Source organism: Dermacentor albipictus, chromosome 1 (genome assembly GCF_038994185.2).
Source record: "Dermacentor albipictus isolate Rhodes 1998 colony chromosome 1, USDA_Dalb.pri_finalv2, whole genome shotgun sequence".
Taxonomy (NCBI): Eukaryota; Metazoa; Arthropoda; class Arachnida; order Ixodida; family Ixodidae; genus Dermacentor; species Dermacentor albipictus.
Window position 1 is genome coordinate 251,934,009 of NC_091821.1, and position 14,145 is coordinate 251,948,153.

General features: G+C 42.7%; 1 protein-coding gene across 3 annotated transcripts in view; it reads right to left on the reverse strand.

The window, feature by feature from the left end:
• Positions 1-14,145, reverse strand: part of LOC135901063 (Fanconi anemia group I protein-like) — an 87,947-nt gene that overhangs the window by 33,788 nt on the left and 40,014 nt on the right. For all 3 annotated transcript variants that reach the window (XM_065430751.1, XM_065430744.1, XM_065430734.1), the window contains exons 15-16: positions 12,961-13,029; positions 2,664-2,765 (exon numbers count right to left, since the gene is read on the reverse strand). In XM_065430751.1, the coding sequence (XP_065286823.1) occupies positions 2,664-2,765; positions 12,961-13,029 (171 nt within the window). The remainder of the gene's footprint in view (positions 1-2,663; positions 2,766-12,960; positions 13,030-14,145) is intronic.

A 14,145-nucleotide genomic window follows, 5' to 3' on the forward strand; every position in this document is an offset into this window, starting at 1 on the left:
GTCAGGTTCGGTACCTAGCAGACAATGTGCTCGGTCGCACAATGATTGATAGGAGCGTGTTGTCATTTTGACGTCACCAAAAACGTGGCCGCACCCTGCGGCTGGCGGCACCGGCGCGGAGTAGGCCAATTGTGAAATTTCGTTATATTGAAATTGTATACAAACACACTTCGTTATACTGAACTTCTAATTACTTGGTGTTCTATGGATAAGAGGTTATGAAAAGTTAAATACTTCGTTATATCAAGAACTTCGTTATATTGAAGTTCGTTATATCAAGATTTAACTGTATTTTATAAAACTCAAACTGGTGTTCCTTAGGAGTTGTAAGGGCTTTTTTTACACATTCAATGTGTTGCAAAAATTTCATGCTTCCTCGGCTACGTCCCAGCTCCCTTCCTGTGTTCGACATGCACGGTCCAAAAATGGCACGAAGAGACTCAGACAGCGAGAAAGAGGGATATCCAACCCCTTTCACCAAGGCAAAACGTGAACATGGCTGTCTCCATAGTGAGCGTAAGAGTAGGAGCCTCAACCACCTATCTACGAGTACGACGGACTCAAGCGACACAGGGAAGCCTCGTGCACCACCAGTAGAAGGAACCATTTCTTCACCCTAGTGCTCAAACACCCCCTGCAAAACAAGTGGGCCCACTGTGAATAGGGGAGCAAACCTATCAGCAAAATTAGACTAGTTAGGCATGTAACCTTTTTAATGTGAGAATAAATGTAAATTATGTACTTGGCTATGTCATTTGTGCACTATAGTGTCCATACACCATATGCAGCATGTACTATGCGTTTCATACCCCACTACAGCTGCATCCCTGATGCAGCCTACCTAATTTTTTTCTGACGTAATGAGTGCTCGATGTTGAAAAACAGAAAATGTGGAAGTTGTGAACAGAGTTGCCGTAATTCAGGTGATGTGAGCTCTAATGAAAACATACCAAACAGAACACACAGGCACTAGTCATGCAGCATTAAAAGGGCACTAAAGGCTATTTCATAATTTCTTTCTTTGCCTGTGAAAAGTTGAATCCAGAATGCTTGCACCACATTTTGCAATTTCTGTCCTCATATTGAGCATGTTACTTGAAAAACGTAGGTCGAAAGAAAGCTAATTTTTTCAAAATTTATATTGTGGGGTTTAACATCCTAAAATTACACGTAAGTCATGAGGGACACTGTGCTGAAGGCTTGCAGATTAATTGTGACTGCCTTTAATGAGCACCTAAATCTATGTACACAATTGTTCTTGTATTATGCCCCTATTGAAACGTGGCTGGCCCAGTCGTGAATCGAACCTGCAACCTTATGCACAGCAAAACAGAAAACCATTGCCACTGAGCCACAGTGGCAGGTGAAAAGTTTATTTGTACTCCCCACACTCTAAATGACATAGTAATATAATCCAATCATGCGTGAAGTGCTGATGTTTGTTCCAGCAGGTGCCACTACAGGCCGGTAATACCTATGGCTTGACTGAACTACAATATGTTAGCTTAGCTAACTAGTGTTACCCCAAATAGAGGTGGATGAGCAGATGGCTGGATGCGATGTACTCTGCACAAAGCTCTTTCCTTGAGTAAAACTCTCCCAAGGGAACACGGGAGGTTTATATCAAATAAGGAGCGTCATTTCTGCATTACAAGCAGAACATGAACTCGCAATATTTAATTCAAGCACATACTAAATCAGTCTCCTAAATGTGCCCTTCCATCTCAGGATTGTCATATGGTTTTGTATGTCATTGCCATACAGTCTCTCAGAGTGAACACCAAAAGGACAATAATGAAAGGAGCCCAGGCTGATTTCGTACCAGCACCTTACTTGAGACGTCTGTTGCCAGTACATGTTTATTTCTTGGTTTTTCATCTTTGCCTCAGATACAAATACAATAAAAGTACCCAGCCAATGAAAACAAAATGAAAATTTAGCTTTTGTACGGTCAACAATTAGAAGGTATTGAAGACTGCATGTGTGCTACTGAATTTCAGCTCATCACATCACAATTCTCACAAGCACTAATGAATTCGCCAGTCATCTCTTCCTAAATTTACAGCCTACATACAAAATTTAAATTCACTTTACTGTTCCTTTTAATGTTACTCAGCCGGTTGGTTTATGGTGTGAAGCTAAAGAGTGCAGCACAAATTCAAGCTAGAGATGATTGCTTTTTTTACCAATTTTCACATCTGTCCATGTCCATCCATTTTTAGTGCTAGATGTGCATTTCAGCACAATTATACATACCATTACATACGGTGACTGAAATGCATTACCCTGTTTACATCCAGGTAAACTTATCAGCACATATTTTTGTGAGCTAGATGAACTACTGCAAGCACTATACCAAAATCATAGGGCTTGATGGTATGCAGGTTAGCACACACAAGAAACTGAACCTACATTTTCATAGCATTTATTAGTATCTGCCTCAATCATTGGGTCTTAAACTATCAAGTCTAGGGCCATTTATTTCTGATAATTAAGTTAAAAGTAAAACTGAGAATACAACTTTTACTATGTTTGCACTATATTTTGTTTTATAAACAATGAATTTTTCTATTAAAAAGAAAAGAACTAGAAAAAAAATAGACACACTTCAGAAATGTCTTGAACTTGTGAAAGAAACAGGAGTCCATAACAAAACAACAAACCAGAGGTTCTTGCAAAACTGCCTTGTCCATGTTGATCTGGACGACTCCTGACAATTTCAATGGCGGATATGAGCTGTCATCTCCATCATAGTACTTCTGTAGCTGAAAAAAAAAAAAGGTTTAAAACAAAAAAAATCAGTGGCATGAATTTAATCGCTTTTGCAAGACATCACAATCATGTGAAAGGAGAAAACGATTAAGAGAGAGTGAGGGGGCAGGCTACACTGAATTTTAGTAAGCCAAGAAAAGTAGCTATTCGTTTTGGCCCCCAGAAAAGCGCCTACTGTAGTCAATGATTTCGTGCTCATCGGTGTTTCAGTCTAAAGGATGCCTCTCCACAGTTGCATTTATTTTTAAGATGTGTCCAGAGCAAGCGTTGAATTATGTCCAGTGCCCTATTTCTTAATATGAGCTTCCTCTCAACAACAAGCTTCCAGTTTAGAGATAATACCTTGACTTTCCTGGACGATCATGTGTTGGTAATACTGTCCAGGATGATTGAAACTTGCTGAGCTGTTCGGCCAACATTCAAAAGTTTCAAACCTACCCTTAGCAGTTCGTGTGTGTGTAAGATGAATGTCAGATTTAATAGGAGGGTCGTGCCTTGGGGAGAAGCTGGTTTCCCTCTCATTACCAGAGCTACTGTCTTGGAATGCTTCAAAAGGTACATCAAATCTTTTAGTTTCTACAAGGTAGCAGAGAGCACAGACGATAAATGCCTTAAATTAATGCTCCGTCGCACATACAGTGTGCTGCATATTTCACTGCGTGTGTTCTAAAAAAGGTTTTGCACTCACCGCTGCACTGTCCTTGCAGAAATTTTGCAGAGGGATTGCTTGTTGGAGTCTACGTTGTTCAGTGTAACACTTGCCACAGTTAAATGCCTGGTATTTAATAAATAAGTGCGAATTCGCCTTAACTTATGGAGACGCAAGCTGCTGCTATGACAATGCAAGCATAAGCTTGTGTCACCGCCTGCCAGAGGCTACAGAAAGGAGCCGGTAAGGGAGGTTTGCCACATGTTGCCCGCTACTGGAACACGCACCTGCCCTCGCTGAAACGCTGTTTTGGGCAGCTGCCGACAGGCAGCGACACGATTTTGTGCTTGTGTTGTCACAGCCGCAGCTCGCGTATCCCTAAGTGAAGGCAAATTTGCACCTATTTATTAAATACCAGGTAATTACCTGTGGAAAGTGTTACACTAAACTACATGAACTCCAACATGCAATCCTTCAGCAAAATTTCAGCAAGAACAGCGCAGCGGTGAGCTCAAAGCCCTTTTTTTTTAACATACGCAGTGAAATATGCAGCACGCTGTACTTGTATTCCTTTTAGTTGCATTTATCATTAATGATGTACAGACAGGTCATAGCCTCTGTGAAATTGAATGAGCCCAAACGTTTGCTGAATGGCAGAGTGAAGTCCAACCTTTCGTTGCACTGTCGTGAGTGTAATTGCAATCCTAAATTTGAAGTGTGAGCTTCCATTCAGATACAGGAAGAAAGAAATGCATCTCATGGCTGAGGCATGCCATAATGGCACCTTCGGCAGCATATGTGCAAGCCAGTCTTCCGTTATTCTCCATAAAAGATTGTCATGCTTTGCTACTTTCTGCGAGTGAGCACACGAATGGAATTGACTTCTGGGGTTTTAGGTGCCAAAACTACGATTTGATTATGAGGCACACCCTAGTGGGGGACTTCGGATTAATTTTGACCATCAGGGGGATCTTTAACGTGTCCCCAATGCACAGGACACAGGTGTTTTTGCATTTCACCCCCATTGTAATGCGGCCGCGGAGGCTGGGATTCAATCTTGCAACTTCGTGCTTAGCAGTGCAACACCATAGCCGCTAAGCCACCGCAGCGGGTCAATGAGCACATGAGTTCATGACTGATGGGTTGGCACTGCCTTCAGTGGAGCATGCACACAATGTTTTTGTGTGCGACAATGCAACATTTCATATGATAGTCAGTGTTTAAGTTGTCCTTTTGGTATTTTTTGTGCCCATGTTTTTCTATGACTGCTTTTACAACCTTGAATCCTCACTCTTTTAGTGCATGAGTAAACAGTTCATGTGATCCTGCAAACAAGCTTGAGATCGAAAACACAGGACATATTACACTAGTCTATAGTAAATCAACCAAATTTAGAATTGAAGAAATACGACAGTGGAAGCCAAAAAATACTAAACTCAGTGAAGAATAGTAAAAATTATTTGATTATTCAACATTTTGACTGTTTATTAAATATTCAAAGCCTTTGTCCTGTAGGCATGGTGTGAGCAGCCACATTGATCTATATAGTTGCAGCAACAGTGACCTGCACAGGGGACAAGCAGGAATGTTTATGTAGTTTATTATTTAAATAATAACGTAACGCCAGTTGAAGATTCGGGTGCCGTTATACACTGGCTCTATCAATATGTTTCCGCATGGGTAGGTCCACATTATCAATGGGTCCAAAATTCGGGCCAAAAGAGATCGCTCAGCGACTGTATTTGTCTTTTTTAGAAATTGGTTTTGCCCTGTCCCAGCTAGCCTGGCTCTCACGAAGCAATGTTGAAGGATTGCTCGAGGATGCAACAGGAACTTCATATTCTCCGGAAAATGACAAGAGACAGAACTTTCCATAGGGTAGCTGCTCAATTGGTTCGCTGAGACAGACAATGCTCGCATAAGAAGCGCCACCCAGTGACTTCAGAATACCTGCACTGCAGGGCGCAGAGGCCACGACAACCTTTGCCTGTGCCAGCCCCATAGATGGGAACCACGCTTACTGCAAAGTGAGGGTCACTGTGAGCACAGGGCGAACATTCGTCGCCCCTGGCTGGCACAGACACAGAGTGGTCTTTCCTGTCTGTAGACCCACAGGCATGACGCCATGCCGTAGTGTTTCTCAATGCCTAGTAGTGGATGCTAAGGCAACTAAAGACGACGACCCTACAGGCAAGGAAGAAGCCAAAAAGAATGACCAGGAAAGCGTTGAAAAAATGCCGAAGCATCGGTTAGAACCAATGCGTGTGATTCTCTGTCTTCTCCAGATTCCGGCTGCTAAAAGCGCCATGTATGTCCATGTCGTACTGGAGCCACTTATCGCTGCTCTTTACTTAATTTAAATACCTTTCTTTGCACCTGTGCTGCTCACGCAGGAGAAGCCCACACACACGCTTTTTCGTTGCACGTTTTTGCCAGGTTTCAATTACCTTGACTCAAGCCATTCTCTGGAAGGCAGATGACACTTCTGAATGACTTTTTTTACTTTGTTGATAACCATGAGAATGCTGAACTTGCCTTCATCATTGTGCATCCTCCATCTATGTCATCATCACCCCTCATCTGGCCTTTACATCCCTGTTCCCCCCTCTCCCTGTGCAGCGTAAAAGGCAGGAGCATGCTAGCTCAGGCCGACCTCTCTGCCTTCCTTCAAATAAATTATCTATCTGGTTTCACCCTAAACTGTACACAACAAAAAATCATAAAATATTTGTGCCACTACGACAATCTTAAACAAGCACTAAAACCAAACATTGCCAGGTATGCTATAAATAGCTATAGTTGTGGCGAATAGAATGTAGTGAATCTGCACTTCAAGCAGAAGGATATGGCTTTAATATACTGACAAAACTGTCAAATTTTACAGAGCAAGCATTCCATGTTTTTACAGCTACCATAAAAGGTCAAGCCACAATCTGCATCTTTCCCAACCAGAATGTGCATGTATAGTGCTCTATCAAGAAGTGGCAGACATTTTGGTAGGTTTAGGGAAGCCTATGCAAGACATACGTAAGACCCAGTGCTCCTGTAAGACATAGGCTTATGGAAGCCCATGTAAGAGTGCCAACTGCACTCTTACATCGGTACCTCGAACTCCAGGCGAAGTACTCCTGTGTGGAGTTTTATACAGACGCTTCAAAGTCTACTCATGGTGTAGCTTATACAGCGCTCGGACCTTCATTTTCAATGTTCGGTGCATTAAATCCAAACACCAGCATTTTCACAGCGGAGGCATACGCAATCCTCTCTGCTGTAAAACATATAAAACAAAAGGTATAATAAAGGCTGTCATATTCACAAATTCATTAAGAGTTGTTAGTTGCATATCAAGTCTACGAAAACACAAAAACTCTATCCTTGATGAAGTCTACAACCTTCTATGCTCAGCATACATGTCGAACCAAATGATTGTTGGGTGCCTGGCCATAGAGGCCCAGAGGACAACGTAACTGCTGACAAAAGGGCTACATCCGTACCTTTTTGTGATGCAAACATTATTATACCTGTACCCTACACATACCTTAAGCCATTTTTACAGTGTAAACTACGGAAATATTGGCAAAGGCAATGGGACACTCAGGTATCCAACAAACTGCATCTAATCAAACCAAAGATATGGAAATGGATCTCTGAGAAAACAACAAGACACCAGGAAGTACTGCTCTGTAGTTCAGGAATTGGGTACACCTATCGCAGTCACTCATATATTCTAACTGGAACTAACCCTCCGACATACACTAGGTGTGGAAGTAGACTTACAGTCATTCATGTTCTTGTTCAGTGCCCATTATTAGAAGAGAAGAGAAAAAAGTTCTTTCCTTCCTTATACCGTCATAATATACCTTTGCACCCACTCTTCTTTTTAGGCAATGACCCTCTATTTAATTTTAAGTCAGTACTCAAGTTCTTAGAAGAAACGAATACCATATAAATCATTTGGCCAGACAATTTGTAGCCCAGCCTCTGCTTAGAGGCTGTAGCCGCAATGAAGTCACTTACAGAGCACATGCCTCACAGCCCTTACCCTGAAGGGCTCTGCAGAGGCACTGGTGCTGCTATAAATTAACACGTTTTAGTATCTAATCCTTCACAACGTACTTTTAAAACCATAGGACTCACTTTTCATTGACATTATTTTAATAGATACATATTTTACACCATTTACAGCGAATATTTTAGGCAAATATACAGCCACTCGATTTCCACCATATTCAACTATACTCATTGCCATTCATCACCAAGTGTCATGGCATTCTTTGGCCATTTCTGGCCCTTGCGCCAAGAAACAATATCCATCATCAAGAGTGCCAACTGAGACAAACATGTTTAATTAAGACAGGATGCATGCACTGTCTTGTATTTTCTTTCTATGTGATTGTCTAAGTTTGTGCTTTGTTATCCTTATGCAAACCAACTTGCTCAGAAGCACATACTTTTAAACTATCATAAACCGGAATACAGGTGGAGATATTTCCTTAAAAAAAAAAAAGCAGGCTAAGTCATCCCTAGTCTTACATAGCGGTCTTTAGCAGAATGGCGAACACAAAAGAAGACACAACGCCGCATGGATAAACTAGAGGCACAGCGGTGGTCGAAATTTACAGCATCGCTAAATCCCCACAAACCACTATCTCAAATATGGAGAACTGTGTGAGGTCTACGTTCTGTTCCGGAACAGCGCTTTCAGTTTAAGGTCCTAGCACTATTCCAGCGCCAACAAGACTTTGATGTGGCTGAAGACTTCTGTGCGGTGATTGCAGGCCAGCCAACTTGCACAAGTTCGCTTACACTGAACCATATTTTAGATTCCCGAGACTCCCTCATGGATCTGCCTTTCGCGACGCAAGAGCTTGACGCGGCACTTGCCCTATGTATTCGGTCGTCGTCACCTGGTCCAGATGACATATCTTACCGTATGCTATGTCACCTTGGTGAACGGGCACGAAGTGCACTCCTTAATATCTATAACGAGTCCTGGCAGGTCGGCAAAATTCCTCAAGATTGGAAGATTAGCCGTCTGGCACCGCTTCTCTGCAAGTCTCCCTTAGAGATCACTTCATACTGACCAATTGCATTGGCAAGTACCGTTGGGAAGGTAATGGAGCGAATGATCCTCACCAGACTTGAGTGCCACCTCGAACATTACAAAATCTACCCAGACGCCATGGCTGGCTTTTGATATCACCAACGTTCTATCGACAACGTTATCAATCTGGGAACCTATGTTCAACGCCAGAAGCGTGTTCAGTGACTCCAAGGCTGCTTGCTCTTTCTTGTTTGGTTTCTGCCTTACGCCGCGGACACCACGAACAACTAGCTCTAGAAATCAGACTGCTACTTCACCCCCTCGTCGACCAAGGACATGACATCTCGTTACAGTAAATTCCAAGCCACTTTGGCATAATGAGCAATGAACGTGCCAGTGCAGCAACACAATCTGCACGTGAGGAGGGCTTGCAAGACTCTATTCCATTCTCAAGAACAGGTGCAGCAATGAAAATTCGTGTGCTTGCAAATGAAGCCATAAGATTTTAATGGAACGCACCAAACTTGAAGCATACACGTCTACACCAACTGGACCCGTCCCTTCCACTTCGAGCCCCTTCTGGACTCTGTCGACTCGAGACAGCAGTACTTTGCCGACTGTGGTTTGGTGTCGCTTTCACAAGATCTTTCGCCTTCCGAGTCGGTATGGACGAGAGCGCGGCTTGCAGTCACTGCGGCGGCAAGGAGGCTATAGAACATGTACTTTGCCACTGTCCTTGATACAGCGTGCACCAGCTGTCACTAGCAGCCGCGTTGGCACGGCTTGGCGACAGACCACTTTCAGAACAGACAGTTTTGGAATGCGGACATGAACTGCCGTCGCAACGAAAGTCGGTCATGGCTTTGTTGACCTTTTTACATGGCAGCGGCTTATTAGGAAGACTATAATGATCCGATCCCGTCCCCGTTTTTTTTTTTTTCGCTTTCATTTTTGTCACTGCTCTTCTTTCGGTCTTTACTTCCGCTTGCACTTCCCCTACTGCGGGTAGCAAACCAGAAGCTTTAACTCTGGTTAACCTGCCTGCCTTTCTCTCATTTGCATCTCTATCTCTCTCTTAGCAGACTGTGAGTTGTTTGGCAACCTACAGTGCACATGCTGGCTAACACACATGCAAAGCTGTATCCATATTCAAATGTGAATGTTTGCATTTTTTTTTTTCTACTTCAAGGTAAGGCGTCAACTTATATTCCCACTTGACCTATATTCCAGCTTATATGGCATGTTTATAGTACATAGGCCCTTTTATAAATGTACATTTTTTGTTTTCTGAAATGATTAACTCAATGCATCACATTGGTATATTTCGATTTGATGACCAGAATTCACCTTTTGTCTCCCGAAAAAACTTACGCCAGCTAACATGAGCACTCTTTTGGTTTTTTTCAAACATTCATGCAGTCATGTGAACGAACTTGACCAATGACAAATTATTAGGGGTGTGCGAATACTTGATTTCGAATTGAATAGTGAACGTTAGAATATTTTGATTCGTGAATTGAAAGAAATCCGAGGGCACCTAAGCACTTCTTATGAGTTGTGAATGCGAAAGCATGAATGTCCAATAGAACGCCGCTGATTGGTCCTTCGAGTTATGAACTCCTCGTGGGCAAGTGAGCATGCTGAGATGCTTGGCCAATGCGTCCTAGAAAGCACAAAGCCGGTCCACTTTGATCCATGAGTCATGCTACCTTGCGCAACTGTCATAGAATCTAATGGGGACACTCCCCAGTGAGCCACAGTGATTTTGATGCCTCTGCTTTCGTCACACCGGGCTTGGCAATGGAAATTTTGGTCCAAGTAGCATGATATCATAAAGCGGAGTGCCAAAACCTTTTATCTAGAAGGCACTGGTTTAGCCCAGTGGGTAAGACACTCGGCTTCTGAGCGTGGGATCGCAGGTTCGAAACTCACTATCGCCAAAATTTTTTCTTTCGAAGTTATTGTTTCTTTTATACAATAACTTCTTTATAGTGATTACCAAGGCAAAGTTAGAATGCATGCGAGAGCTTGTGTAGACAAGGAACGCACGAATAACACAGGCTTCCGAGAGCAAAGGTGATGTGGCATCACGGCGATGCACTCTCCCCTCACGCAACGCCTGGTGTGCCAGCAGGTGTGCCCTTTGACGTGCTCTGCTCCGTTGAGGCATGCACGTGATGTGGTGTCACAGCCAATGAGAATTTAGGTGTCGCTTTGCTGCTACTGACTCAGGCTTTTTCGCTCAATGGGCCATTTGATGCTTTCGCATCAACATCTAATATTCAATCTTTCAAATACCAGTATCTTTGCTGAATGACCCAGCTGTGGTGGGTGCAATGACGTGTTTCTATGGCGTGCAATATTTATCGGTACAAGGTTCGACTGGGCCAATTGAACCACCGATCAAAACAATGATAAAAACAATGAATGCTGCACAAACGGTGGGAACAACAAAAGCAGCGTGTGTGGAAAGCATGGTAGCATGTGTGAAGACTGGGCTGTTTAGCCACCAGAGAGCACACTGATTACATTGAATATGCAAGTTCACAGTTCACGCACGCAGATTTGCACAGTTTGGAGCTTTCAACCCACATACGAACATACAGACAAACTTGGCATGCGGCTCGCAGTAGTTGCCAGCTAATCGACTGCGTACCCAAACACTGTTTCAACAGCCATGAATCTAACCCGTACACGTGATCTCACAACTGATGATTGATGAGCCACTCGTAGGAATATATTAGCCACAAGCTTTCTCTTATGGTTTGCGGCCTGTTATCACATCGACCAGCGGCGAATTTTCGTCAGGGCCACACTATTGGTACAGCACCATTGAGTAGGCATAGTAATGCTTACGCATTTAAAACCCACGCGACAACGTCCACAGCAAACCAATGCAGCTCGTCAACTTGGGCTCATATGCTCGGTGTAACTTGGGTCGCTGCACTGCCACTCCCACGTTCCATGATGATGAATTGTGGCTAATTCCTTTGTAACAGGTAGGTTGCTTTAAAGCACCCTAGCCAGGGAATATATGTATATATATACCTGGCGAAAAAAATGGAGGGGAGAAAAAAAGACAGAGAAAAAAAAAAAGAGAAAAAGAAAAAAGAGAGGGGGGTAGAGAGGACCAACCCCAGCTCTTTTGTACACACAGCTCAACCTGGTACACACAGCCCAACCAAAAGCACAGTGCAACAAAGACAAGGACACAAGAGAGCGACACGCACACAGCACTGTGTGCGTGTCGCTCTCTCGTGTCCTTTGCTTTTTTTTTTCGCTGCCCTTCTTCCAATGAATCACCAACAAGCCCAAGCTTCCAAGCTAAGATGCTTACAACATATATATACTGCTGTTACACCGCTAAAGTAAAGTGGAAGGCCTACAGCACTACCTGATGCACACTCGTATTCATTCTAACCCTAAGTTAATGTAAACTCAGCTGCACAACAAAACATGCTCAACCGTTCTTCCACACAGTGTTTATCATACTTTTGATTGCATGCATTTCCACTTGTGTGTTCCCAGGTTTGCACTTCCATGTTCAAGTGCAACTGTGTCTGTACTCACACACACATTACATGCATAGACACTTGGTGTTTCAGATTCCTGACATAGGTAATCCTGTTTTGAGGTAAGCACCTGACTGATTTCATGCTTAGAGATTTTTAACAAACAAGAAATGCAGGCTGCGCAGCTTTACAACTTGACACTTATCATGACTATTGCTTTAGTGAAGAAAATCAGAATGCCAGAATTAACTTTGGTGACAGAGAACAGTCAAGAAATGCATATAGTAAGCTAGTTAGCGAAACATTACTGAACTGCAGCAAACAGTGATGAAAACTTAGTGAGAGGAGACACAGTGCTGCGCCTGTGTGGCCCCTTCTATTTTTTATGCTGTCTGCTTCAGTTCATACTGCCATCATACTGCCTTGATGACTCCATTAATGTCTCAACGAGAATGGCCTGTGTGTACCACCTCATTTATCATTGTATTCACCTCGAGTATCATCCCAGGCATGCTGCCAAGACAACCTCTCCAGTTTTCATTAAAGAGCTTCTCTCTTTCTCAACGACAGGCTGCAAAATGTAACTGGCCCCCATTGTAAAACAACAGTAGATGCAGCTGAGAAAGCACCGCAAGAAGTAAAGTGACCAACAAGTAATGCTTAGTGGCATATATTAAGTAATTATAAAAGCAATTTTTTAAAGCTGATTTTACCATTTATTTTTTTGCGGTCACAACAGAGCGCAAGTATCAAGGGTAGCAAATTCAGATTGAGATAGGTGGGTAGAGATAAGAACAAAAAAAAATTGAAATTTTATGTCTTGTCTATTATTGCAACAAAAGCTACCCAAAGTTAGTGCTGACTACTTGGCAGGTTAGTGAGTGTCCATCAGAGAAGTGGCAGAATATTTTTTCATGTGAGTTCCAATATGCATTTTACTAGACATAAATAAATGTCCTTGAGAAACTAAGTGCTCCTCTTACTTGCAAGAGCAGCAACTCCAACACAGCTTCAGTCAGGTTGATGTTTTGATCTATGACTTCAGGAAACCCCTGAAAGAGGAATGTCTTGGTGAGCAGAAGCATGTATGGCAAATAGACAACATGGAAAATTCACACATGTGGTCCTCCAAATGCCTTGTCTGAGCTCAAACAAGATGCTGAACCTCAGGCTAGAACCGCGTGTGTCAGCGTGAGGACTGGTGCCCCAATCCTTCCCACGCTCCACTTCCTCTTACATTCAAGATTACATAATCTATCAGCTTCAGTGCTACTACCAGATTCTTGGTCATCTCGGTCACTTATTTTGTTAGTTTAGTTCAAGATAGAAACATTCAATTGCTTGCTCAAGCACTGTTCCTTCACTAGTCATATGGCCTGTTATTTGTAATTTATGCCTTAACAGCTGTTTTACATTCAATTTTTTTTTTACCCTCTGATGTGTTTACGCTGATCGACTCCTCTAATATTTTCTTCCTTTCAAAACTAGATTATCCTAGGGTTCATACAGAACATCTGATTCAAAATTCAAGGATTTCAGCAATGCCAAAAGCCACAATCCAAGGAGGGGGAAATATACCTTATTCGTTCACATACACTGAAAAACAATGAAATCTCCTTCTTGGCTCATTTCTTGCAGCTAAGCAGCTTCCAAGTTGGACACATGCTTCAAGCTATTCAGGTGGCTCTTAAAGGTTATCTTCCCATTACAATGATGTCAATCACCTTCTGGCATGATGGTTAACATAGTCCATAGTGAACTAGGGGAGTGCAATCAACACATACAAAGCCGAAGAAAAGGAGAACACGAGCATTTAATCGCAGCTAAAGTTTAATGACAAATCAGTTCTGCGGAAGCCCGCAAGGTGGAGGATACTACATGAAAGGGAAAAATTGCCACCCACCAGAATTGTAGCAAGAAGCTACAAAGGAAACACATGCAGGTTTCACAGGAAGAAAACCTCGCAGTTCAAAAAAAAAAACAAAACAAAAAAATTGTCCTGGTCCGAGGCTCGATCTAAGGGCCAACATCTTTCCAGGGCGGTCGCTCTACTAACTGAGCTCCTAGTTAGCTCAGTTATAACCATATCACAAATGCAAGACACTAGGCTTGCATGTGTGATATGGTTATCCCTTTTAACATTTCACCGCCTGCACCATGTGTCCTGT